General features: G+C 57.5%; 1 protein-coding gene across 4 annotated transcripts; it reads left to right on the plus strand.

Annotated features, from left to right (window-relative positions):
* Window positions 1–13566: 13566 nt before the first annotated feature.
* On the plus strand, window positions 13567–26330 carry SH2B1 (SH2B adaptor protein 1). Of its 4 annotated transcripts, XM_073648632.1 has the most exons (10): window positions 13567–14251; window positions 15568–16409; window positions 16503–16604; window positions 16738–16829; window positions 20328–20437; window positions 20569–20757; window positions 20831–21042; window positions 21126–21297; window positions 23149–23248; window positions 23653–23811. In XM_073648632.1, exons 1-10 carry the CDS (start codon window positions 14242–14244, stop codon window positions 23669–23671), a joined length of 1848 nt encoding a protein of 615 aa, XP_073504733.1. In that variant the 5' UTR covers window positions 13567–14241; the 3' UTR covers window positions 23672–23811. The 4 variants fall into 4 exon arrangements, with proteins under 4 accessions (XP_073504733.1, XP_073504730.1, XP_073504732.1 ...); XM_073648629.1 differs by lacking the exon at window positions 23149–23248 and having other exon boundaries at window positions 23653–26330; XM_073648631.1 differs by lacking the exon at window positions 23149–23248 and having other exon boundaries at window positions 20331–20437; window positions 23653–26330.
* The last annotated feature ends 1393 nt before the right edge of the window (window positions 26331–27723 follow it).

Raw genomic sequence — 27723 nt, forward strand, 5'->3', positions numbered from 1 at the left:
GTGATGCTGTGTGGTGAGCACGGTGTAGTGGGGGGGGCACTGTGTGTGGTGAGCACGGTGTAGTGTGGGGCACTGTGTGTGGTGAGCACGGAGTAGTGTGGGGAGCACTGTGTATGGTGAGCATGGTGTAGTGTGGGGGGAAATGTGTGTGGTGAGCACGGTGTAGTGTGTGGTGAGGACGGTGTAGTGGGGGGGCACTGTGTGTGGTGAGCACTGTGTAATGTGTGGTGAGCACGGTGTAGTGTGTGGTGATGCTGTGTGGTGAGCACGGTGTAGTGTGTGGTGATACTGTGTGGGGGCACTGTGTGTGATGAGCACATTATAGCGTGGGGGGCACTGTGTGTAATGAGCACAGTATAGCGGGGGGGCACTGTGTGTGGTGAGCACGGTGTAGTGTGGGGGGCACAGTGTATGGTGAGCACGGTATTGTGCGGGGGGAACTGTGTGTGGTGAGCACGGTGTAGTGCGGGGGGCACTGTGTGTGGTGAGCACTGTGTAGTGCGGGGGGGCACTGTGTATGGTGAGCACGGTGTAGTGCGGGGGGGCACTGTGTATGGTGAGCACGGTGTAGTGCGGGGGGCACTGTGTGTGGTGAGCACGGTGAAGTGCGGGGGACACTGTGGGTGGTGAGCACTGTGTAGTGCGGGGGGGCACTGTGTGTGGTGAGCACGGAGTAGTGTGTGGTGATGTTGTGTGGTGAGCACGGTGTAGTGTGGGAGGCACTGTGTGTGGTGAGCACAATGTAGTGGGGGGGCACTGTGTGTGGTGAGCACGGTGTAGTGTGGGAGGCACTGTGTGCGGTGAGCACAATGTAGTGGGGGGGCACTGTGTGTGGTGAGCACGGAGTAGTGTGTGGTGATGCTGTGTGGTGAGCACGGTGTAGTGTGTGGTGAGCATGGTGTAGTGTGTGGTGATGCTGTGGGGGGCACTGTGTGTGGTGAGCACGATGTAGTGTGTGGTGAGCACGGTGTAGTGCGGGGGCACTGTGTGTGGTGAGCACGGTGTAATGTGTGGTGAGCACGGTGTAGTGATGCTGTGTGGTGAGCACGGTGTAGTGGGGGGGCACTGTGTGTGGTGAGAACGGTGTAGTGTGGGGCACTGTGTGTGGTGAGCACGGTGTAGTGTGGGGAGCACTGTGTGTGGTGAGCACGGTGTAGTGCGGGGGGAACTGTGTGTGGTGAGCACGGTGTAGTGCTGGGGGCACTGTGTGTGGTGAGCACAGTGTAGTGCGGGGGGGCACTGTGTATGGGGAGCACGGTGTAGTGTGTGGTGAGCACGGTGTAGCGTGGGGAGCACAGTGTGTGGTGAGCACGGTGTAGTGTGTGGTGAGCATGGTGTAGTGTGTGGTGATGCTGTGTGGTGAACACGGTGTAGTGTGGGGGCCCTGTGTGTGGTGAGCACGGTGTAGTGGGGGGGCACTGTGTGTGGTGAGCACGGTGTAATGTGTGGTGAGCACGGTGTAGTGTGTGGTGATGCTGTGTGGTGAGCACGGTGTAGTGGGGGGGCACTGTGTGTGGTGAGCACGGTGTAGTGTGGAGCACTGTGTGTGGTGAGCACGGAGTAGTGTGGGGAGCACTGTGTATGGTGAGCACGGTGTAGTGTGGGGGGAAATGTGTGTGGTGAGTACGGTGTAGTGTGGTGGGCACTGTGTGTGGTGAGCACGGTGTAGTGTGTGGTGATACTGTGTGGGGGCACTGTGTGTGATGAGCACATTGTAGCGTGGGAGGCACTGTGTGTGATGAGCACAGTATAGCGGGGGGGCACTGTGTGTGGTGAGCACGGTGTAGTGTGGGGGGCACAGTGTATGGTGAGCACGGTGTTCTGCGGGGGGAACTGTGTGTGGTGAGCACGGTGTAGTGCGGGGGGGACTGTGTGTGGTGAGCACTGTGTAGTGCGGGGGGGCACTGTGTGTGGTGAGCACGGAGTAGTGTGTGGTGATGTTGTGTGGTGAGCACGGTGTAGTGTGGGAGGCACTGTGTGTGGTGAGCACGGTGTACTGTGTGGTGATACTGTGTGGGGGCACTGTGTGTGATGAGCACATTGTAGCGTGGGGGGCACTGTGTGTGGTGAGCACAGTGTAGAGGGGGGGCACTGTGTGTGGTGAGCACGGTGTAGTGTGGGGGGCACTGTGTATGGTGAGCACGGTGTAGTGCGGGGGGAACTGTGTGTGGTGGGCACGGTGTAGTGCGGGGGGAACTGTGTGTGGTGAGCACGGTGTAGTGCGGGGGGCACTGTGTGTGGTGAGCACTGTGTAGTGCGGGGGGGCACTGTGTATGGTGAGCACGGTGTAGTGTGGGGGGCACTGTGTGTGGTGAGCACGGTGTAGTGCGGGGGGCACTGTGTGTGGTAAGCACTGTGTAGTGCGGGGGAGCACTGTGTGTGGTGAGCACGGAGTAGTGTGTGGTGACGCTGTGTGGTGAGCACGGTGTAGTGCGGGGGGCACTGTGTGTGGTGAGCACTGTGTAGTGCAGGGGGGCACTGTGTATGGTGAGCACGGTGTAGTGTGGGGGGCACTGTGTGTGGTGAGCACGGTGAAGTGCGGGGGGCACTGTGTGTGGTAAGCACTGTGTAGTGCGGGGGGGCACTGTGTGTGGTGAGCACGGTGTAGTGTGGGAGGCACTGTGTGTGGTGAGCACGGTGTAGTGTGGTGGGCACTGTGTGTGGTGAGCACGGTGTAGTGTGGTGATACTGTGTGGGGGCACTGTGTGGCGAGCACATTGTAGCGTGGGGGGCACTGTGTGTGGTGAGCACGATGTAGCGTGGGGGCACTGTGTGTGGTGAGCACGATGTAGCGTGGCGGGCACTGTGTGTGGTAAGTATGATGTATGATGTAGCGTGGGGGGCACTGTGTGTGGTGAGCACAATGTAGTGGGGGGGCACTGTGTGTGGTGAGCACGGTGTAGTGTGTGGTGATGCTGTGTGGTGAGCACGGTGTAGCGTGGGGAGCACAGTGTGTGGTGAGCATGGTGTAATGTGTGGTGATGCTGTGTGGTGAGCACGGTGTAGTGGGGGGGCACTGTGTGTGGTGAACACGGTGTAGCGTGGGGGCACTGTGTGTGGTGAGCACGGTGTAGCGGGGGGGCACTGTGTGTGGTAAGCACGGAGTAGTGTGGGGAGCACTGTGTGTGGTGAGCACAGTGTAGCGGGGGGGCACTGTGTGTGGTGAGCACGGTGTAGTGCGGGGGGCACTGTGTGTGGTGAGCACGGTGTAGTGCGGCGGGCACTGTATGGTGAGCACGGTGTAGTGTGGGGGGCACTGTGTGTGGTGAGCACGGTGTACTGCGGGGGCACTGTGTGTGGTGAGCACGGTGTAGTGCGGGGGCACTGTGTGTGGTGAGCACGGTGTAGTGCGGGGGGCACTGTGTGGTGAGCACGGTGAAGTGCGGGGGGCACTGTGTGGTGAGCACGGTGTAGTGCGGGGGCACTGTTTGTGGTGAGCACGGTGTAATGTGTGGTGAGCACGGTGTAGTGTGTGGTGATGCTGTGTGGTGAGCACGGTGTAGTGGGGGGGCACTGTGTGTGGTGAGAACGGTGTAGTGTGGGGCACTGTGTGTGGTGAGCACGGAGTAGTGTGGGGAGCACTGTGTGTGGTGAGCACAGTGTAGAGGGGGGGCACTGTGTGTGGGGGGAAATGTGTATGGTGAGCACGGTGTAGTGTGGCGGGCACTGTGTGTGGTGAGCACGGTGTAGTGCGGGGGGAACTGTGTGTGGTGAGCACGGTGTAGTGCTGGGGGCACTGTGTGTGGTGAGCACAGTGTAGTGCGGGGGGGGCACTGTGTATGGTGATCACGGTGTAGTGTGTGGTGAGCACGGTGTAGCGTGGGGAGCACAGTGTAGTGTGTGGTGATGCTGTGTGGTGAACACGGTGTAGTGGGGGGGCACTGTGTGTGGTGAGCACGGTGTAATGTGTGGTGAGCACGGTGTAGTGTGTGGTGATGCTGTGTGGTGAGCACGGTGTAGTGGGGGGGCACTGTGTGTGGTGAGCACGGTGTAGTGTGGAGCACTGTGTGTGGTGAGCACGGAGTAGTGTGGGGAGCACTGTGTATGGTGAGCACGGTGTAGTGTGGGGGGAAATGTGTGTGGTGAGTACGGTGTAGTGTGGTGGGCACTGTGTGTGGTGAGCACGGTGTAGTGTGTGGTGATACTGTGTGGGGGCACTGTGTGTGATGAGCACATTGTAGCGTGGGAGGCACTGTGTGTGATGAGCACAGTATAGCGGGGGGGCACTGTGTGTGGTGAGCACGGTGTAGTGTGGGGGGCACAGTGTATGGTGAGCACGGTGTTGTGCGGGGGGAACTGTGTGTGGTGAGCACTGTGTAGTGCGGGGGGCACTGTGTGTGGTGAGCACTGTGTAGTGCGGGGGGGCACTGTGTGTGGTGAGCACGGAGTAGTGTGTGGTGATGTTGTGTGGTGAGCACGGTGTAGTGTGGGAGGCACTGTGTGTGGTGAGCACGGTGTACTGTGTGGTGATACTGTGTGGGGGCACTGTGTGTGATGAGCACATTGTAGCGTGGGGGGCACTGTGTGTGGTGAGCACAGTGTAGAGGGGGGGCACTGTGTGTGGTGAGCACGGTGTAGTGTGGGGGGCACTGTGTGTGGTGAGCACGGTGTAGTGTGGTGGGCACTGTGTGTGGTGAGCACGGTGTAGTGTGGTGATACTGTGTGGGGGCACTGTGTGTGGCGAGCACATTGTAGCGTGGGGGCACTGTGTGTGGTGAGCACGATGTAGCGTGGGGGCACTGTGTGTGGTGAGCACGATGTAGCGTGAGGGGCACTGTGTGTGGTAAGTATGATGTATGATGTAGCGTGGGGGGCACTGTGTGTGGTGAGCACAATGTAGTAGGGGGGCACTGTGTGTGGTGAGCACGGTGTAGTGTGTGGTGATGCTGTGTGGTGAGCACGGTGTAGTGGGGGGAGCACAGTGTGTGGTGAGCATGGTGTAATGTGTGGTGATGCTGTGTGGTGAGCACGGTGTAGTGGTTGGGCACTGTGTGTGGTGAGCACGGTGTAGCGGGGGGGCACTGTGTGTGGTGAGCACGGTGTAGCGGGGGGGCACTGTGTGTGGTGAGCACGGTGTAGTGCGGGGGGCATTGTGTGTGGTAAGCACGGAGTAGTGTGGGGAGCACTGTGTGTGGTGAGCACAGTGTAGCGGGGGGGCACTGTGTGTGGTGAGCACGGTGTAGTGCGGGGGGCACTGTGTGTGGTGAGCACGGTGTAGTGCGGCGGGCACTGTATGGTGAGCACGGTGTAGTGGGGGGGATGCTGTGTGGTGAGCACGGTGTAGTGCGGGGGTCACTGTGTGGTGAGCACGGTGAAGTGCGGGGGGCACTGTGTGGTGAGCACGGTGTAGTGCGGGGGGGGCATTGTGTGTGGTGAGCACGGTGTAGTGCGGGGGGGCATTGTGTGTGGTGAGCACAGAGTAGTGTGTGGTGACGATGTCTGGTGAGCACGATGTAGTGTGGTGGGCACTGTGTGTGGTGAGCACGGTGTAGTGTGTGGTGATACTGTGTGGGGGCACTGTGTGTGGTGAGCACATTGTAGCGTGGGGGGCACTGTGTGTGGTGAGCGCGATGTAGCGTGGGGGGCACTGTGTGTGGTGAGCACGGTGTAGTGGGGGGGCAGTGTGTGGTGAGCACGGTGTAGTGTGTCGTGAGCACGGTGTAGTGGGGGGGCACTGTGTGTGGTGAGCACGGTGTAGTGTGTGGGGATGCTGTGTGGTGAGCACGGTGTAGTGGGGGGCACTGTGTGTGGTGAGCACGGTGTAGTGGGGAGGCACAGTGTGTGGTGAGCACGGTGTACTGTGTGGTGATACTGTGTGGGGTTACTGTGTGTGATGAGCACATTGTAGCGTGGAGGACACTGTGTGTGGTGAGCACAGTGTAGAGGGGGGGCACTGTGTGTGGTGAGCACGGTGTAGTGTGGGGGGCACTGTGTATGGTGAGCACGGTGTAGTGCGGGGGGAACTGTGTGTGGTGAGCACGGTGTAGTGCGGGGGGAACTGTGTGTGGTGAGCACGGTGTAGTGCGGGGGTCACTGTGTGTGGTGAGCACTGTGTAGTGCGGGGGGGCACTGTGTATGGTGAGCACGGTGTAGTGTGGGGGGCACTGTGTGTGGTGAGCACGGTGTAGTGCGGGGGGGCACTGTGTGTAGTGAGCACGGTGTAGTGTGGGGGGGCACTGTGTGTGGTGGGCACTGTGTGTGGTGAGCACGGTGTAGAGGGGGGGCACTGTGTGTGGTGAGCACTGTGTAGTGCAGGGGGGCACTGTGTATGGTGAGCACGGTGTAGTGTGGGGGGCACTGTGTGTGGTGAGCACGGTGAAGTGCGGGGGGCACTGTGTGTGGTAAGCACTGTGTAGTGCGGGGGGGCACTGTGTGTGGTGAGCACGGAGTAGTGTGCGGTGACGCTGTGTGGTGAGCACGGTGTAGTGCGGGGGGCACTGTGTGTGGTGAGCACTGTGTAGTGCAGGGGGCACTGTGTATGGTGAGCACGGTGCAGTGTGGGGGGCACTGTGTGTGGTGAGCACGGTGAAGTGCGGGGGGCACTGTGTGTGGTAAGCACTTTGTAGTGCGGGGGGGCACTGTGTGTGGTGAGCACGGTGTAGTGTGGGGGGCACTGTGTGTGGTGAGCACGGTGTAGTGTGGGGGGCACTGTGTGTGGTGAGCACGGTGTAGTGTGGTGGGCACTGTGTGTGGTGAGCACGGTGAAGTGCGGGGGGCACTGTGTGGTGAGCACGGTGTAGTGCGGGGGGGCATTGTGTGTGGTGAGCACGGTGTAGTGCGGGGGGGCATTGTGTGTGGTGAGCACAGAGTAGTGTGTGGTGACGATGTCTGGTGAGCACGATGTAGTGTGGTGGGCACTGTGTGTGGTGAGCACGGTGTAGTGTGTGGTGATACTGTGTGGGGGCACTGTGTGTGGTGAGCACATTGTAGCGTGGGAAGCACTGTGTGTGGTGAGCACGGTGTAGCGGGGGGGCACTGTGTGTGGTGAGCACGGTGTAGTGTGTGGTGAGCACGGTGTAGTGGGGGGGCACTGTGTGTGGTGAGCATGGTGTAGCGGGGGGCACTGTGTGTGGTGATTACGGTGTAGTGCGGGGGGGGGCACTGTGTGGTGAGCACCGTGTAGTGTGGGGGGGCACTGTGTGTGGGGAGCACAGTGTAGTGTGTGGGGGGTACTGTGTGTAGTGTGGGGGGGCACTGTGTGTGGTGAGCACGGTGTAGTGTGGGGGGCACTGTGTGTGGTGAGCACGGTGTGGGGGGGCACTGTGTGGTGAGGACGGAGTAGTGTCGGGGGCACTGTGTGTGGTGAGCACGGTGTAGTGCGGGGGGGCACTGTGTGGTGAGCACGGTGTAGTGCGGGGGGGCACTATGTGGTGAGCACGGAGTAGTGTCGGGGGCACTGTGTGTGGTCAGCACGGTGTAGTGTGGGGGGCACTGTGTGTGGTGAGCACGGTGTAGTGTGGGGGGCACTGTGTGTGGTGAGCACGGTGTAGTGTGGGGGGGCACTGTGTGTGGTGAGCACGGTGTAGTGTGAGAGGGCACTGTGTGTGGTGAGCACAGTGTAGTGTGGTGGGCACTGTGTGTGGTGAGCACGGTGTAGTGTGGGGGGCAGTGTGTGTGGTGAACACGGCGTAGTGTGGGGGGCACTGTGTGTGGTGAGAACGGTGTAGTGTGGGGGGCACTGTGTGTGGTGAGCATGGTGTAGTGTGGGAGGCACTCTGCGTGGTGAGCACGGTGTAGTGTGGGGGGCACTGTGTGTTGAGCACGGTGTAGTGTAGGCGGCACTGTGTGTGGTGAACACGGTGTAGTGTGGGGGCACTGGGTGTGGTGAGCACGGTGTAGTGTGGGGGCACTGTGTGTTGAGCACGGTGTAGTGTGGGGGGGCACTGTGTGTGGTGAGCACGGTGTAGTGTGGGGGGCACTGTGTGTGGTGAGCACGGTGTAGTGCGGGGGGGCACTGTGTGTAGTGAGCATGGTGTTGTGTGGGGGGTACTGTGTGTGGTGAGCACGGTGTAGTGTGGAGGGCACTGTGTGTGGTGAGCACGGTGTAGTGCGGGGGGGCACTGTGTGTGGTGAGTACGGTGTAGTGCGGGGGGGCACTGTGTGGTGAGCACGGTGTAGTGTGGGGGGGCACTGTGTGTGGTGAGCACGGTGTAGTGCGGGGGGGCACTGTGTGGTGAGCACGGTGTAGTGTGGGGGGCACTGTGTGGTGAGCACGGTGTAATGTGGGGGGCACTGTGTGGTGAGGACGGTGTAGTGTGGGGGGCACTGTGTGGTGAGGACGGTGTAGAGTGGGGGGTACTGTGTGTGGTGAGCACGGTGTAGTGCGGGGGGCACTGTGTGGTGAGCACGGTGTAGTGTGGGGGGCACTGTGTGTTGAGGACGGTGTAGTGTGGGGGGTACTGGGTGTGGTGAGCACGGTGTAGTGTGCGGGGCACTGTGTGTGGTGAGCACGGTGTAGTGTGGGGGGCACTGTTTGGTGAGCACGGTGTAGTGGGGGGGCACTGTGTAGTGCATAGGCGCACTGTGTGTGGTGAGCACGTTGTAGTGCGGGTGGGCACTGTGTGTGGTGAGCACGGTGTAGTGCGGGGGGGGCACTGTTTGTGGTGAGCATGGTGTAGTGTGGGTGGCACTGTGTGTGGTGAGCACGGTGTAGTGTGGGGGGCACTGTGTGTGGCGAGCACGGTGTAGTGTGGGGGGCACTGTGTGTGGTGAGCACGGTGTAGTGCGGGGGGGCACTGTGTGTAGTGAGCACGGTGTAGTGTGGGGGGGGCACTGTGTGTGGTGAGCACGGTGTAGTGTGGGGGGACACTGTGTGTAGTGAGCACGGTGTAGTGTGGGGGGGCACTGTGTGTGGTGAGCACGGTGTAGTGAGGGGGGCACTGTGTGTAGTGAGCACGGTGTAGTGTGGGGGGGCAGTGTGTGTGGGGGGCACTATGTGTGGTGAGTACGGTGTAGTGCGGGGGGGCACTGTGTGGTGAGCACGGTGTAGTGTGGGGGGGCACTGTGTGTGGTGAGCACGGTGTAGTGTGGGGGGGCGTTATGTGTGTGGTGAGCACGGTGTAGTGTGTGGGGGGTTACTTTGTGTAGTGTGGGGGGGCCCTCTGTGTGGGGGCACTGTGTGTGGTGAGCACGGTGTAGTGTGGGGTCACTGTGTGTGGTGAGTATGGTGTAGTGCGGGGGGGCACTGTGTGTGGTGAGCACGGTGTAGTGTGGGGTCACTGTGTGTGGTGAGTACGGTGTAGTGTGGGGGGGCACTGTGTGTGGGGGGCACTGTGTGTGGTGAGCACGGTGTAGTGTGGGTGGGCACTGTGTGTAGTGAGCACGGTGTAGTGTGGGGGGCACTGTGTGGGGGGGGCACTGTGTGTGGTGAGCACGGTGTAGTGCGGGGGGGCACTGTGTGTAGTGAGCACGGTGTAGTGTGGGGGGGCACTGTGTGTGGGCGGCACTGTGTGTGGTGAGCACGGTGTAGTGTGGGGGGGCACTGTGTGTAGTGAGCACGGTGTAGTGTGGGGGGGCACTGTGTGTGGGGGGCACTGTGTGTGGTGAGCACGGTGTAGTGCGGGGGGGGCACTGTGTGTAGTGAGCACGGTGTAGTGTGGGGGGGCACTGTGTGTGGTGAGCACGGTGTAGTGCGGGGGGGCACTGTGTGTAGTGAGCACGGTGTAGTGTGGGGGGCACTGTATGTGGTGAGCACGGTGTAGTGCGGTGGAGCACTTTGTGTAGTGAGCACGGTGTAGTGTGAGGGGGCACTGTGTGTGGTGAGCACGGTGTAGTGCGGGGGGGCACTGTGTGTAGTGAGCACGGTGTAGTGTGGGGGGGCACTGTGTGTGGTGGGCACTGTGTGTGGTGAGCATGGTGTAGTGTGGGCACTGTGTGTGGTGAGCACGGTGTAATGTGGGGGGCACTGTGTGTGGTGAGCACGGTGTAGTGTGGGGGGGCACTGTGTGTGGTGAGCACGGTGTAGTGTGGGGGGGCACTTTGTGTGGTGAGCACGGTGTAGTGTGGGCGGGCACTGTGTGTGGTGAGCATGGTGTAGTGTGGGGGGGCACTTTGTGTGGTGAGCACGGTGTAGTGTGGGCGGGCACTGTGTGTGGTGAGCATGGTGTAGTGTGGGGGGGCACTTTGTGTGGTGAGCACGGTGTAGTGTGGGGGGGCACTTTGTGTGGTGAGCACGGTGTAGTGTGGGGGGGCACTTTGTGTGGTGAGCACGGTGTAGTGTGGGCGGGCACTGTGTGTGGTGAGCATGGTGTAGTGTGGGGGGGCACTGTGTGTAGTGTGGGGGGCACTGTGTGTGGTGAGCACGGTGTAGTGTGGTGGGCACTGTGTGTGGTGAGCACGGTGTAGTGTGGGGGTGCACTGTGTGTAGTGAGCACGGTGTAGTGTGGGGGGGGCACTGTGTGGTGAGCAGCGTGTAGTGTGGGGGGGGCACTGTGTGTGGTGAGCACGGTGTAGTGTGTGGGGGGGTACTGTGTGTAGTGTGGGGGGGCACTCTGTGTGGGGGGCACTGTGTGTGGTGAGCACGGTGTAGTGTGGGGGGCACTGTGTGTGGTGAGCACGGTGTAGTGCGGGGGGCACTGTGTGTAGTGAGCACGGTGTAGTGTGAGGGGGCACTGTGTGTGGTGAGCACGGTGTAGTGCGGGGGGGGCACTGTGTGTAGTGAGCACGGTGTAGTGTGGGGGGGCACTGTGTGTGGTGGGCACTGTGTGTGGTGAGCATGGTGTAGTGTTGTGGGCACTGTGTGTGGTGAGCACGGTGTAATGTGGGGGGCACTGTGTGTGGTGAGCACGGTGTAGTGTGGGGAGCACTGTGTGTGGTGAGCACGGTGTAGTGTGGGGGGGCACTTTGTGTGGTGAGCACGGTGTAGTGTGGGCGGGCACTGTGTGTGGTGAGCATGGTGTAGTGTGGGGGGGCACTTTGTGTGGTGAGCACGGTGTAGTGTGGGCGGGCACTGTGTGTGGTGAGCATGGTGTAGTGTGGGGGGGCACTTTGTGTGGGGAGCACGGTGTAGTGTGGGGGGGCACTTTGTGTGGTGAGCACGGTGTAGTGTGGGCGGGCACTGTGTGTGGTGAGCATGGTGTAGTGTGGGGGGGCACTGTGTGTAGTGTGGGGGGCACTGTGTGTGGTGAGCACGGTGTAGTGTGGTGGGCACTGTGTGTGGTGAGCACGGTGTAGTGTGGGGGTGCACTGTGTGTAGTGAGCACGGTGTAGTGTGGGGGGGCACTGTGTGGTGAGCACCGTGTAGTGTGGGGGGGGCACTGTGTGTGGTGAGCACGGTGTAGTGTGTGGGGGGGTACTGTGTGTAGTGTGGGGGGGCACTCTGTGTGGGGGGCACTGTGTGTGGTGAGCACGGTGTAGTGTGGGGGGCACTGTGTGTGGTGAGCACGGTGTAGTGCGGGGGGCACTGTGTGTGGTGAGCACGGTGTAGTGCGGGGGGCACTGTGTGTAGTGAGCACGGTGTAGTGCGGGGGGGCACTGTGTGTAGTGAGCATGGTGTAGTGCGGGGGGGCACTGTGTGTAGTGAGCACGGTGTAGTGCGGGGGGGCACTGTGTGTGGTGAGCACGGTGTAGTGCGGGGGGGCACTGTGTGTAGTGAGCACGGTGTAGTGTGGGGGGGCACTGTGTGTAGTGTGGGGGCACTGCGTGGTGAGCTCGGTGTAGTGGGGGGGGGCACTGTGTGTAGTGAGCACGGTGTAGTGTGGGGGGGCACTGTGTGTAGTGAGCACGGTGTAGTGTGGGGGGGCACTGTGTGTGGTGAGCACGGTGTAGTGCGGGGGGCACTGTGTGTAGTGAGCACGGTGTAGTGTGGGGGGGCACTGTGTGTAGTGTGGGGGGCACTGCGTGGTGAGCTCGGTGTAGTGTGGTGGGCACTGTGTGTGGTGAGCATGGTGTAGTGTGGGGGGGGCACTGTGTGTGGGGGGGCACTGTGTGTAGTGTGGGGGTCACTGTGTGTGGTGAGCACGGTGTAGTGTGGTGGGCACTGTGTGTGGTGAGCATGGTGTAGTGTTGGGGGGCACTGTGTGTGGGGGGGCACTGTGTGTAGTGTGGGGGGCACTGTGTGTGGTGAGCACGGTGTAGTGTGGTGGGCACTGTGTGTGGTGAGCATGGTGTAGTGTGGGGGGCACTGTGTGTGGGGGGCACTGTGTGTAGTGTGGGGGGCACTGTGTGTGGTGAGCATGGTGTAGTGTTGTGGGCACTGTGGGGGGGGCACTGTGTGTAGTGTGGGGGGCACTGTGTGTGGTGAGCACGGTGTAGTGTGGGGGGGCACTGTGTGTAGTGAGCACGGTGTAGTGTGGGGGGGCACTGTGTGTAGTGTGGGGGCACTGCGTGGTGAGCTCGGTGTAGTGTGGGGGGGCACTGTGTGTAGTGAGCACGGTGTAGTGTGGGGGGGCACTGTGTGTAGTGAGCACGGTGTAGTGCGGGGGGGCACTGTGTGTAGTGAGCACGGTGTAGTGTGGGGGGGCACTGTGTGTAGTGTGGGGGCACTGCGTGGTGAGCTCGGTGTAGTGTGGGGGGGCACTGTGTGTAGTGAGCACGGTGTAGTGTGGGGGGGCACTGTGTGTAGTGAGCACGGTGTAGTGTGTGGGGGCACTGTGTGTGGTGAGCACGGTGTAGTGCGGGGGGCACTGTGTGTAGTGAGCACGGTGTAGTGTGGGGGGGCACTGTGTGTAGTGTGGGGGGCACTGCGTGGTGAGCTCGGTGTAGTGTGGTGGGCACTGTGTGTGGTGAGCATGGTGTAGTGTGGGGGGGGCACTGTGTGTGGGGGGGCACTGTGTGTAGTGTGGGGGGCACTGTGTGTGGTGAGCACGGTGTAGTGTGGTGGGCACTGTGTGTGGTGAGCATGGTGTAGTGTGGGGGGGCACTGTGTGTGGGGGGGCACTGTGTGTAGTGTGGGGGGCACTGTGTGTGGTGAGCACGGTGTAGTGTGGTGGGCACTGTGTGTGGTGAGCATGGTGTAGTGTGGGGGGCACTGTGTGTGGGGGGCACTGTGTGTAGTGTGGGGGGCACTGTGTGTGGTGAGCATGGTGTAGTGTTGTGGGCACTGTGGGGGGGGCACTGTGTGTAGTGTGGGGGGCACTGTGTGTGGTGAGCACGGTGTAGTGTGGTGGGCACTGTGTGTGGTGAGCATGGTGTAGTGTGGGGGGGCACTGTGTGTAGTGTGGTGGGCACTGTGTGTGGTGAGCATGGTGTAGTGTGGGGGGGCACTGTGTGTAGTGTGGGGGGCACTGTGTGTGGTGAGCACGGTGTAGTGTGGTGGGCACTGTGTGTGGTGAGCATGGTGTAGTGTGGGGGGCACTGTGTGTGGGGGGGGCACTGTGTGTGGTGAGCACGGTGTAGTGTGGTGAGCACTGTGTGTGGTGATGCTGGGTGGTGAGTACGGTGCTATACACACAATGGCCACATGACTCCGGTGACTGTAGTATGCTCTACACATGCGCAGTACCACCACCCCGCAGCAGAGGGCGCGCACGTAACAGTTATTTGTCCTCGGCTCTCGCTCTGCGGCGCTCCTGCAGCTCACATCTGATCTCGCTGGTACGCGTAAGACGCTCTTGCTTTGTTTACATGTTTTCTCGATGGTACTTGTGATGACGTCACGCTCAGTGCGCAGGCGCTTTAGTGTAGAGGCCGCAGCCCCTGGGACGCGACTGGACCGAGTCAGTCAACAAGAGGGACCGGGGAGCAGTGTTGGGAGCGGCCGCTTGTTTTGGGGGAGATGCCGCTGTAACCTCCCGGGGCCAGGGGGTCCGTGACCTGCGAGAGAGGGACGAGCCTGAGGCCTGAGCACACTGCCAGCAGTGCAGGGCTGAGTGACAGGAGGCAGCACTGTCACTGGGGGCCCTGGTGTTACATCAAGGGCCCTTCTCTTCCTGATTGCTGTCACAGGGAGGGAGCCCTGCCCTGCCCCACAGGGAGCCCACCCAGCTCTGACATTGGGGGGTCTGTGCTCCTGACCTCGGGGACCATCCCAGGGAGCCACAGATCGCAGCTGTAGAGTTTCCCTTTAAGGGCCTCAGAGCTCCTGTGGTTCTAGATCCCCGGGGCCCCACGTTCTCCACCGCTGCCATCAATCATCTTAGGCCACGACCTCTCCGAGATAAGCGGCGTCCAGAGTCCGACCAAGTGAGCGGAGCGGCAGAAAGGCTGGGGCCACAACCCAGGAGAATCGCACACAGCCAGGGGCCACATCCCGGGGGCCCTGTGCACAGAGGAGCCGGGACAGGATGGAGAGAGGCAAAAGGGATGTCAAGAGGTAAATATCAGCTGAGAACCCCCAAAATAATATTGCCTGCAGTGTTAAGCATGGAGGTTTCCATTCACGTGTATCACAACTGTCATTGAGATTCTTAATGTAGAACAAGACATGAAATCCTCTGTTCTTTAGGCTGCACCAGATCTGGTTTATTTTAGTGTCTGGGATGTGGCCGCCGTTGGGGCTCTCACTGGGGTCACCCAGCTTTCCCGGGGATGGTATTCGGGGGAGGATTCAGCCGGAGGACTCTTGTGGTCGCGGCTTCTCGGCTCCGGCTGAAAGTGAAAGAGCAGTTTATAAACAGCGGCTTATTCCGTACGCTGGGATTATCATCAATGGCCGGAGATTAACTGGTGACTCACACGGTGACTCTGCCGCCAGGGACCAGAAGCAGCTGCTGCCACTACAGACGTGTGCACGGTCCCGGGTCACCGCCAACCGCCCACTTAAAGGGCCACTGACCCTGCAGCCAGGTGGTAGCTCATAGTACTGCAAAACCAGCCATCTAAAGCTGGGGGCAGCCGGGAATATGGCAGAAAAATAAATTTATAAGGCCATGAATATTGCAGCAAGGGCTTGTAATGGAACAAAATGATCTATTGAAAGGACCATACACTTTGTGACAGGCAGAGTATAGGGTCAAATTCATACAGACCTTGCTCAGATCACAATCTTCAGCTAGCTCCTTTAGTGTCTTGAACTGATTGCCTCTTATATGCCTATGAAGCAGACGGCCGGGGTTGGCACTAAGGGTCGGGAGGTGGGGCTGGAGTTGAGAAGAAGGGTCGGGCAGAAGGCGCCCGGGCGCAAGGGCTGGGTTGTGGTGAAGGGTCGGGCGGAAGGGCTGGGGTCGTGGTGGAGGGTCGGGGCGGAAGGGCTGGGGTCGTGGTGGAGAGTTGGGGCGGAAGGGCTGGGGTCGTGGTGGAGGGTCGGGGCGGAAGGGCTGGGGTCGTGGTGGAGGGTCGGGGCGGAAGGGCTGGGGTCGTGGTGGAGGGTCGGGGCGGAAGGGCTGGGGTCGTGGTGGAGGGTCGGGGCGGAAGGGCTGGGGTTGTGGTGGAGGGTCGGGGCTGAAGGGCTGGCCTGTTATTGTGATCCGGGCATGGTGCTTGTGACACAGACATGTGAACTAGTCCTTATAGTGAAGCAGATTATGATGGTTCAGACTGTTCATTTAAAGGGCCAGTGACAGCCTCTAGTCGTGTCATTCAGGCCATATGAGGGGCCTTCACTGGTGCGTTGTGGCCGGAGGCCTGTATTAGTAGTGCACAGCGTTGTGTTGCTGACATGCTGTACTCACCTCATGTCCTTCTGTCCAGCAGCTGATCCTGCAGAAGCCCCCGCCATGAATGGTAGCTTACCCCTGGAGGGTTCCTCCTCCTCTCCTTCACCAAACTGGAAGGAGTTCTGTGAGATCCACGCTCACGCTGCTGCTCTCGACTTCGCCCGTCGCCTCCGCGCTTTCCTGAGCGAGAACCCGCAGTACGCCACACCGGGGGCGGAAAGCAGCTTCTCCAGACGGTTCGCTGAACATTTTGTGGAGCACTTTGAGACGGAGGTGAACAAGACCCACGGTCCTGATGGCCCTTCCCCCACCCGCTGCAGCATCGCACCATTTACGGGAGCACAGACCTCCACCAGGGATCTGTCGGAGACCTGCAGCGACTCCTCTCTGGCCTCTCCGGTAGAGACTCAGCCCCGGCAGGACTCCTCCGGCATCACCTCCGGTCTCTCCAGCAGTCAGTCCCACAGCTCGGAGGAGTTCTCCACGTCCTCTGCCACGGCCAAGCCGCGCCTGAAGAAGCGATTCTCGCTGCGAAACGTGAGCCGCAGCGTGAGGGGGAGCGTCAGGGGGATCCTGCAGTGGAAAAGCTCAGCGGAGTCTCCCACAGATGAGACAGGGGCCAACAGCAACTGCAATTCCTCGGCCGGCGGCAGGGCCGGAGGGGACAGATGGACGCACAGATTCGAGAAGCTGCGGCTTAGCCGACCTCCGGCCCCCAGAGCCGACCTGCGGGATGTCAAGCGGGAAGGGGTCCTCAATTACGTGGTGGCCGAGGAGGTGAACAGTAGCAGCAAACCTCGGTGGCAGAAGTGCCGGCTGCTCCTGCGGAAGGCTGAGAGAGAGGGCTACCTGCTGGAGTTCTACATTCCTCCCAAGGTGAGACATCTGCTTGCCGTCAGTGACTGTAAATATTGCAGTGTTAGTGTGCGAGGACATGTGGCGCCTTGTAACTCTGTCTTCTCTGCTCAGGCCGCCAAGCCGCGGGTTAGCATAGTCTGCTCAGCCATTGCTGACGTTCGGACCACAACCCCCCTGGAGATGCCGGATAAAGAGAACACATTCGTGTTGAAGGTAACCGTCCTGGGCATCACTCCGAGCATGTGACTTGATAGGGCAGAGCTGCCTGTGGGATCGCCACTCTGTCCGATCTCTGTTACGGGCGAATACTGTATACAGAGAAGTAATCCGATATATCTCACTGCAGATAGAGAATTCCTCAGAATATATCCTGGAGTCAGTGGACCCTCTACAGATGAGGTCATGGCTCTCCGACATATATGACTGCATGCTGTCCAGGTGAGTGCAAGATAAGACAGCAGAATAGTGAGCTCAGCTCTGAAGTATAATACAGGATGTAACTCAGGATCAGTAATGTAATGTATGTACACAGTGACTGCACCAGCAGAATAGTGAGTGCAGCTCTGGAGTATAATACAGGATGTAACTCAGGATCAGTAATGTAATGTATGTACACAGTGACTGCACCAGCAGAATAGTGAGTGCAGCTCTGGAGTATAATACAGGATGTAACTCAGGATCAGTAATGTAATATACACTGCTCAAAAAAATAAAGGGAACCCTCAAATAACACATCCTAGATCTGAATGAATGAAATATTCTCATTGAATACTTTGTTCTGTACAAAGTTGAATGTACTGACAACAAAATCACACAAAAATAATGGAAATCACATTTATTAACCAATGGAGGCCTGGATTTGGAGTCACCCCCAAAATTAATGTGGAAAAACACACTACAGGCTGATCCATCTTTGATGTAATGTCCTTAAAAGAAGTCAAAATGAGTCTCTGTATTGTGTGTGGCCTCCACGTGCCTGTATGACCTCCCTACACCGCCTGGGCATGCTCCTGATGAGGCTGAGTATTGTGTGTGGCCTCCACGTGCCTGTATGACCCCCCCTACAACGCCTGGGCATGCTCCTGATGAGGCTGAGTATTGTGTGTGGCCTCCACGTGCCTGTATGACCTCCCTACAACGCCTGGGCATGCTCCTGATGAGGCTGAGTATTGTGTGTGGCCTCCACGTGCCTGTATGACCTCCCTACAACGCCAGGGCATGCTCCTGATGAGGCTGAGTATTGTGTGTGGCCTCCACGTGCCTGTATGACCTCCCTACAACGCCTGGGCATGCTCCTGATGAGGCTGAGTATTGTGTGTGGCCTCCACGTGCCTGTATGACCTCCCTACAACGCCTGGGCATGCTCCTGATGAGGTTGAGTATTGTGTGTGGCCTCCACGTGCCTGTATGACCTCCCTACAACGCCTGGGCATGCTCCTGATGAGGTTGAGTATTGTGTGTGGCCTACACGTGCCTGTATGACCTCCCTACAACGCCTGGGCATGCTCCTGATGAGGCTGAGTATTGTGTGTGGCCTCCACGTGCCTGTATGACCTCCCTACAATGCCTGGGCATGCTCCTGATGAGGCTGAGTATTGTGTGTGGCCTCCACGTGCCTGTATGACCTCCCTACAACGCCTGGGCATGCTCCTGATGAGGCTGAGTATTGTGTGTGGCCTCCACGTGCCTGTATGACCTCCCTACAACGCCTGGGCATGCTCCTGATGAGGCTGAGTATTGTGTGTGTGGCCTCCACGTGCCTGTATGACCTCTCTACAACTCCTGGGCATGCTCCTGATGAGGCTGAGTATTGTGTGTGGCCTCCACGTGCCTGTATGACTTCTCTACAACTCCTGGGCATGCTCCTGATGAGGCCGAGTATTGTGTGTGGCCTCCACGTGCCTGTATGACCTCCCTACAACGCCTGGGCATGCTCCTGATGAGGTTGCGGATGGTCTCCTGTGGGATCTCCTCCCAGACATGGACTAAAGCATCCGTCAACTCCTGGACAGTCTGTGGTGCAACGTGACGTTGGTGGATGGAGCGAGACATGATGTCCCAGATGTGCTCAATTGGATTCAGCTCTGGGGAACAGGCGGGCCAGTCCATAGCTTCAATGCCTTCATCTTGCAGGAACTGCTGACACACTCCAGCCACATGAGGTCTGGCATTGTCCTGCATTAGGAGGAACCCAGGGCCAACCGCACCAGCATATGGTCTCACAAGGGGTCTGAGGATCTCATCTCTGTATCTAATGGCAGTCAGGCTACCTCTAGTGAGCACATGGAGGGCTGTGCGACCCTCCAAAGAAATGCCACCCCACACCATTACTGACCCACTGCCAAACCGGTCATGCTGAAGGATGTTGCAGGCAGCAGGTCGCTCTCCACGGCGTCTCCAGACTCTGTCACGTCTGTCACATGTGCTCAGTGTGAACCTGCTTTCATCTGTGAAGAGCACAGGGCGCCAGTGGCGACTTTGCCAATCCTGGTGTTCTGTGGCAAATGCCAAGCATCCTGCACGGTGTTGGGCTGTGAGCACAACCCCCATCTGTGGACGTCAGGCCCTCATACCTCCCTCATGGAGTCGGTTTCTAACCGTTTGTGCATACACATGCACATTTGTGGCCTGCTGGAGGTCATTTTGCAGGGCTCTGGCAGTGCTCCTCCTGTTCCTCCTTGCACAAAGGTGGAGGTAGCGGTCCTGCTGCAGGGTTGTTGCCCTCCTACTGTACCCTCCATGTCTCCTGGTGTACAGGCCTGTCTCCTGGTAGCGCCTCCAGCCTCTGGACACTACGCTGACAGACACAGCAAACCTAGCAACAGCTCACATTGATGTGCCATCCTGGATGAGCTGCACTACCTGAGCAACTTCTGTGGGTTGTAGAGTCCGTGTGATGCTACCAGGAGTGTGAAAGCACAACCAACATTGAAAAGTGACCAAAACATCCGCCAGAAAGCATTGGTACTTAGATGTGGTCGGTGGTCCCCACCTGCAGAACCACTCCTTTTATTGAGGGTGTCTTGATAATTGCCAATAATTTCCATCTATTGTCTATTCCATTTGCACAACAGCATGTGAAATTGATTGTCAATCAGTGTTGCTTCCTAAGTGGACAGTTTGATTTACTTGGAGTTATATTCTGTTGTTTAAGTGTTCCCTTTATTTTTTTGAGCAGTGTATGTACACAGTGACTGCACCAGCAGAATAGTGAGTGCAGCTCTGGAGTATAATACAGGATGTAACTCAGGATCAGTAATGTAATGTATGTACACAATGACTGCACCAGCAGAATAGTGAGTGCAGCTCTGGAGTATAATACAGGATGTAACTCAGGATCAGTAATGTAATGTATGTACACAGTGACTCCACCAGCAGAATAGTGAGTGCAGCTCTGGAGTATAATACAGGAGGTAACTCAGGATCAGTAATGTATGTACACAGTGACTGCACCAGCAGAATAGTGAGTGCAGCTCTGAAGTATAATACAGGATGTAACTCAGGATCAGTAATGTAATGTATGTACAGAGTGACTGCACCAGCAGAATAGGGAGTGCAGCTCTGAAGTATAATACAGGATATAACTCAGGATCAGTAATGTAATGTATGTACACAGTGACTGCACCAGCAGAATAGTGAGTGCAGCTCTGAAGTATAATACAGGATGTAACTCAGGATCAGTAATGTATGTACACAGTGACTCCACCAGCAGAATAGTCAGTGCAGCTCTGGAGTGTAATACAGGATGTAACTCAGGATCAGTAATGTAATGTATGTACACAGCGACTGCACCAGCAGAATAGTGAGTGCAGCTCTGGAGTATAATACAGGAGGTAACTCAGGATCAGTAATGTAATGTATGTACACAGTGACTGCACCAGCAGAATATTGAGTGCAGCTCTGGAATATAATATATCTTTATCATTTCTTTTCTAGCAGGGACGGCGCGGATACCTCAGACCTTCCACACATTAACCATTCAGAAAGCATGCCCAGCCGGGATCTACCTCTGATACCTACAGAGAGCAGTGAGCAGCTCTGCCACGGTACGTCACATGGTGGTCCGAGCACATATATGGGGACACACGTGGCCCTCCGGACATGGGATAACCTGTGACCGCGGCTCTCCCTGCTCCGATGTTGAGACTTTTCCCATAATCCTTCATTCCTTTCCCAGGAGCCTATGGCGGTCTGTCCGATCGTCCCACTGCCTCCATCTCGCCCAGCGCTGTGTCTATGACGCCCTCACACTTTGACTCCATGGAGCTGCTCCCGCCAGAGTTGCCCCCTAGAGCGCCCATCGACGAGGGGGAGAGGACACAGAACCCTATCAGCGCCCCCTTCCCTGACACGGCTGATGGTGGAGGTACCGTCCTATTCCGGGAGGATGGTGGAGGATTCGGTCAGTCCGACTCTAATTCATCTTATTCTCCCCGCAGCTTCATTCCTCTTCCAGGGAGAGCCCGATCCTGGTGATGGGGAGCACCCGCTGTCGGAGTACCAGTGGTTCCACGGGACCCTGTCACGTCTTAAAGCTGCACAGCTCGTATTGGCCGGAGGCACCAATAGTCACGGCGTCTTCTTGGTGCGGCAGAGCGAGACGCGGAGGGGAGAGTACGTGCTGACGTTCAACTTCCAGGGCAAGGCCAAGGTGAGGCCGGGGGTCCCGAACCCCTGGGAGGCTGCGTCCGCCCTGTGTATCCTCTGACCTCTCGCCCCTTTCCCTCCTCTCAGCACCTCCGCCTGTCCCTGAACGAGGACGGCCAGTGTCGCGTCCAGCACCTGTGGTTCCAGACCATCTTCGACATGCTGGAACACTTCCGCGTTCACCCCATCCCACTGGAGTCAGGGGGCTCCAGCGACGTCACCCTCATCAGCTACGTGGTGTCTTCTCAGAGGTTACACGGTGAGCGTGCCGCCGGACACCTATTCTGTCACATTTAAAGGGCACCTGTCATCACATGCTCCACCCCTTTAAGGGTGATTGCTGACCGATCCTCGGGAGTCTGACTCCTGGCAACTGACCGCAGGCGGATGTAAACAGCGCCGTACATTGTGTAGTGGCCACTATTGGTACTGCTGCTCAGATCACATTCACATCAATAGTAGCTGCAGTACTGAGAGCTGCCACTACTCGGTGTATGGAGCTGTTCAGTGTACATCCGGTAGCTGCAAGCAGCTGATTGGTTGAAGAGCCAGGTGTCAGATCCCGGCTAAGGAAAGGTCGTCAGTATCTCAGTAGTGGACGATCCCTTTAATTCTGACACAGCATTATAACGGAGGATGATGTTTCTCAGGATGTCACTGATCGCGCGCTATTGGTGAAGAGTTCGGTCATCGCTCCCGGTCTTCTGTGGAGTCGCGCTCTCCTCTTCTGGCTTGAAGTTGCACTATTAGCCGGTGCCGGACCCCGTGTGCAGTGAAGTGGGATGCACTAGAGTCTGCTTCACCTGCGCATGTGCTGGATGTGACTCGATCTGGCCTGTACTGATAAGTCCCAGCCAGGACTGTGTGACTCCTGAGGAGCCTGGGACCGCCCACCGGACTCTTCACCTGCAGTGCAATATGCTGAGCTGTGTCCTGTGTGACAGCGGCGGGGCTGTGATGTGATGGCGGCACAGATAACGCTGCCTCCTTCTTCGTGGACGTCCGGATCCTGCAGAAGGGGATTTCTTTTACTGTAATTTTGCCATTTTATTATAAATCTGTGCAGCTTCTAATGGACCCGTGTGAGGGTGGGCGAGGGAGCTGAGCCCGTCGGTAGGGTGGGGGAGGGGGTGGGCCGGGAGAGAGGGGAGGGAGAAAGCAGAGACCCGCGGGGGGGGGGTGTCGGGAGGGAGCGGAGACCGACGGGAAGAGGGGGGGGACGTGGCAGAGGAAGCGGGGAGGGGGGGTTGGGAGGGAGCGGAGACCCGACGGGAAGAGGGGGGCGACGTGGCGGAGGAAGCGGGGAGGGGGGGTTGGGAGGGAGCGGAGACCCGACGGGAAGAGGGGGGCGACGTGGTGGAGGGAGCGGAGACTGACGTGAAGAGGGGGGGGGGGGACGTGGAGGAGGGAGGGAGCGGAGACCGACGGGAAGGGGGGGGGGGACGTGGGGGAGGGAGGGAGCGGAGACCGACGGGAAGAGGGGGGGGGAACGTGGCGGAGGAAGCGAGGAGGGGGGGTTGGGAGGGAGCGGAGACTGACGGGAAGAGGGGGGGGACGTGGCGGAGGAAGCGGGGAGGGTTGGGAGGGAGCGGAGACCGACGGGAAGAGGGGGGCGACGTGGCGGAGGGAGCGGAGACCGACGGGAAGAGGGGGGGGGACGTGGCGGAGGAAGCGGGAAGGGGGTGTTGGGAGGGAGCGGAGACCCGACGGGAAGAGGGGGGGCGACGTGGCGGAGGGAGCGGAGACCGACGGGAAGAGGTGGGGGGGAACGTGGTGGAGGAAGCCGGGAGGGGGGGGGGTTGGAGGGAGGGAGCGGAGACCAACGGGAAGAGGGGTGGGTCGGGAGGGAGCGGAGACCGGCGGGAGGGGGGGGATTGGAGGGAACGGAGATCGGCGGAAAAGGGGTAGGTCGAGGGGGAGCGGAGACCGGCGGGAAGGTGGGGGAGGTCGGGAGGGAGTGGAGACTGGTTGGAAGGGGAGGCGTGGTGGGGAGGGGGGGTTGGAGGCCTCTTTTGCATTATTTTGCCTTTCTTCCCTCTCTCCCTCGCCTCCATCGCTCCCCCATCCCGTCACCTCATCTTCTCTGACTGGCCCCGTCTGTTCTTTGCAGGCCGTGACAGGGCTGACAGTAGAACCACCGTGTGTGAGGTTCCCCACCGCATCCCAGACTCACCATCAAACCCCATCTCCATTGGAGCGAATGACTGTATGTAAGTGCTGATTACAACCATCCATGCCCCTATGTGTCCCCCCACCACCATCATCCCCCAGGCTGGGAAGGTGAGACATCGCACATTCACAATAGTCACTGGGGGACCCCACCTCTCGTTAAAGTGGTTGTATAAGGTCACGTGACGTTTATTAAATGGATCCGACCTCCCCTTTAAGAAACTACACATAATCAATACTCGTCACAGCTGAGGGTTTGTTACAGTTGTAACCAGTCACAAAACATCATCCTGATATATTATAAGTGGCCCCTTTAAGACTAATGTGAAACAATTACCCCCCCCCAATATTGTGTTGCCGCCATCTTGTAGGCGGAGTCTGTGCTTTATTAATTCAGGGCTACATCCCTGATTGGTCGTTTTTTGTGTTTTGATTTCTCTTGCAGAGGCGGCCAGCAGCCGTAACCCTCCCCCGCTGCCTCCGCATCCATTATCCCGTCACCACAGCGCAGAGGGCACCCTGCAGCCCCCCTGGCATCCGCTCAGCACCTCGCCCCCGGAGGAAGCCTCGGCCAGCAGCAGTAGACCCCCTCCGGAGCCCCCTGTAACTCAGCACGAGGAGGGACCGTCGCCTGCTGAAGATCAGGAAGAAGCCGCCGTCCGCCTGCAGCAGCTCCAGCCAGGTAGCGCCACCTTGGAGGACGCCGGGGACCCCAACGCCGCCTCCAGGGCTCGGGCCGTAAACAACCAGTATTCCTTTGTATGAGCGGAGGCCGGGGTCACACATCCGTGATGCGGGGAGTGGCCGTGGGGGCTCCTTACTTGTGAGGCCATTGAGTTTGTGACGCACGGATGTGTAACTATTCCTCATATTCTCGCTACCACTTTTTGTATCTTCCTGTCCTGACACACTAAAACAGAAGCCCAACACCGGCCCCTGGGTGAACTTGGTATGTGAGCAAACACTACACGTAACATTCACACTACAGGAGGGGGAGGGGGTGAGGAATGACACTTCCCCGTAGGTTGGGCATCTCCACAGGTCCGATGTCGCCCCTATGTGTACACGTGGGGGCGGGGGTGCTCTCTGTTTCCCAGACAGGGGCTGGCGGCCATACAACCTCCATTAAGGAGGTCACTGACCACGATAGGAAACTTGGGACTGTGTCCTGACCGCCCCATGGTACGGAGCAGAGCGGACACTGGGCACGTCCGGGCATAGCCCCCCCACCACGCAGGTACGTCTTACATCGTGGTGTACGGGCATGACTGATATATGCAGAGAGCCGACCACTGGTACTGATCACTGTACGCCCACCCATGCCCCCCACATGTAGCGGAGCCGCGAGGTACGGCCTTGAGATCCAAGGTACTGGGACGGGACCAGCTATAAGGACGTCTTCACAACACTTCATATTGAGATTTTCGGGGGATAAGATTTATGGAGTTTGATTTGACCTGTATTTCTCATCCTCTAGTCCAAGCTAGAGCTGCATTCATAATTCTGCTGCTCCGTCTGATACTGGGGGGTTGGTACAGCTCATCGGATATGGGATCTCCGCTGTGAGTCTTATTCCATCCCAGTAACACAAAAGCCTATAGGTGACGGATGCTGCTGTAAAGCGTCCATTAAAAGTTTTATTTTTACCAGCAAATATGATAAACGAGGGTCATGTATTTGGCAGCAGAATCGCAAATGCAGCTTCGGATGTGACCGGAGTACATGGTACAAGAGAAAACTATACATATACGCTGTATGGGATCCTCATGGGTGGAGTCTGCTGGGTCCACCCTCTGTACGGGATCCTCATGGGTGGAGTCTGCTGGGTCCACCCGCTGTACAATATCCTCATGGGTGGAGTCCACCCGCTGTATGGGATCCTCATGGGTGGAGTCTGCAGGGTCCACCCGCTGTGCGGGATCCTCATGGGTGGAGTCTGCAGGGTCCACCCGCTGTGCGGGATCCTCATGGGTGGAGTCTGCAGGGTCCACCCGCTGTGCGGGATCCTCAGGGGCGGAGTTTGCAGTTTCACCCTCTATGAGATCCTCAGGGTGGGAGTTTACGCTCTGAATGAGATCCTCAGGGGCGGAGTTTGCGGTTTCCACCAATGACGGTGACAGAAATTTTAATCTTTTAACTAAACGGTACGCGAGATAATACCGGGGGGTCCGCGAACCCCTCATCTCACTACAGAACGTAGCGACCTGAGACTTTATGACTAGATATTTTAAGGCTTCACACCCCAAAGGGCCACATCCATTTTTTTTTAACATTATTTTTATTTTTTTTAGGCCAGTGTTAAAGGGGAAGTTACTTTTATAAATTATAATCTACCGTCATCCTCCGGTTTTGGAGTATATACTTTTATATAATTTTTTTTTTTAACTTGTCCCTAATTCTTAGACAATGCCAACTCACTATGTAATGAGCTGCAGCACAGGGCCCCCCCAAAAATCCCCCCATACCCATCACTGCCACTAGAGGGGGCACGATTAAAGGAGCCATGATCAGTGAGGCACGAGGTTTCGGATGCCTCCTGTGACAGTTGACCCCTTTGATTTAGGATCTGACCTCGTGGTTGGTCTCTGATTGTCGGCGCCATTATTTAAAGAAGCCGTTGCGGTCGCACACGCCGTCGCCATGACACGTGATGGGTAACCGATGACATCATCAATCCGTCATTTCAATGGGGTGTGGAGTCTCCATTTTTGACAAGGGCGGGTTCTGCTTTTCCTTCTGCCCTATATACACAGACGTATATATACAGTGAGTGTATATATTCCTCCCGGACACTACAGATATATATATATATTCCTCCCTGTTATTAATACTTTGTTTTTTTTTTTTATTTATTTTTCTACTGTGTATTAGTGAGAATAGGAATTTTTTTTTTTTTTTTCTCGGAGGTTTTTCTGTTTGTTCATTTGCCATTTGTAAAGCGTATTTACCTTTAAGATCTAAAGTATATCTTTAAATTATTTATTATACCAAGAAAAAAAAAAAAAACATTGTTGAACCGGATTTAGATACAAAAACTTTAAAAAAAAAAAAGAAAAAAATAAAGAGGGGAAAAAAAGAGGTTTCTTTCCCCCCCTGAAATACAAAAAATGTATTGTTTAACAAGATTAAAAACACTTAACAAAAAGCGTCGGTGTCCTGTGGTTACTTCACCGGGGGAAGAGCGGGAACTCCACTCATTCTACATCTTAGGGGTGACGCCGTCCGGCCACGAGGTGGGGGCCTGAGTGCAGAGGACAAGTCACCATCGCTCTGCTGACCCCATAACTGCAGAGTCCAGACCTCCTCTACTATCATCACCACACTGCGCCCCCGCCAGGAGCTTTCATGGCCGAGCAGCCGAATACAGCCGTACATCACCAAGCACGAGGCCGAGCGTCGGATGGAGTGGTGTAAAGCCGCCACCACTGGACTCTGGAGGAGACGTGTTCTGTGCAGTGACGGATTGCACTTTTCTATCTGCGTCTGATGGAGGAGGTTTTTTTAACCATGTGATGACCACTGATACACCCTGTAGATCGGTAAGTTCGGGCCCTGAGTCCTCACCGATCACCATACTGCTCAGGAGGGAGCGCACAGAGTAATGTACAGACTTAAGGGTTTTTTTTTTATCTTAAATGCTTGTATTAAAGGCTAAATATGTCTGTAATTGGGTTTAATTAAAAATGTTGCCCCGTTTGCCTCCCACAACAGTGTCATTGCTCAATGAGTGGACTGAGAATCGGTCAGTGAGCGCGCTATGGTGGTCTGACGTGTATGTTCTACCTTTTTTTTTTTTGTCTGGGCGCTTCTCAACTGATTTATGACCACAGACCACATTAAAGTAGAATGTGCTGTGAAAGCAAAATGGTCTGAAAACCAAACAGCAAAAATTATTTTTAACCCCAAATACATGAAATTAGTGTCCCCAAAGGTGGACAACCCCTGAAATAAAAAGGCTGAGTCCGTGCACCGCACCTGGGGGACGAGTGCTTCAGGCGATGGTGGGGTCTCGGGCCGGACACTGATCTGCAGGCGGCAGCGGCCGTGAGAGGGTTAAAAATAATTAAAAAGGGAAAAATCTCTATAAGTTGTAGAAGAGAAAAGTAATTTGTGACCCAAACATTCTACAGCGAGCGGAGAGCAGGGGAAGAGGGAGAACTCTCATCATCCACAGTATAGGAGAGGAGGACTCTCGTCATCCACAGGAGAGGAGAGGAGGACTCTCGTCATCCACAGGAGAGGAGAGGAGGACTCTCGTCATCCACAGGAGAGGAGAGGAGGACTCTCATCCACAGTATAGGAGGACTCTCGTCATCCACAGTATAGGAGAGGAGGACTCTCATCATCCACAGTATAGGAGAGGAGGACTCTCGTCATCCACAGGAGAGGAGAGGAGGACTCTCATCATCCACAGTATAGGAGGACTCTCAACATCCACAGGAGAGGAGGACTCTCGTCATCCACAGTATAGGAGAGGAGGACTCTTGTCATCCACACTATAGGAGAGGGCTCATCA

Source organism: Phyllobates terribilis, unplaced genomic scaffold, assembly GCF_046119375.1.
Source record: "Phyllobates terribilis strain yellow unplaced genomic scaffold, ASM4611937v1 Scaffold_9__5_contigs__length_417890890, whole genome shotgun sequence".
NCBI classification, from domain to species: Eukaryota; Metazoa; Chordata; class Amphibia; order Anura; family Dendrobatidae; genus Phyllobates; species Phyllobates terribilis.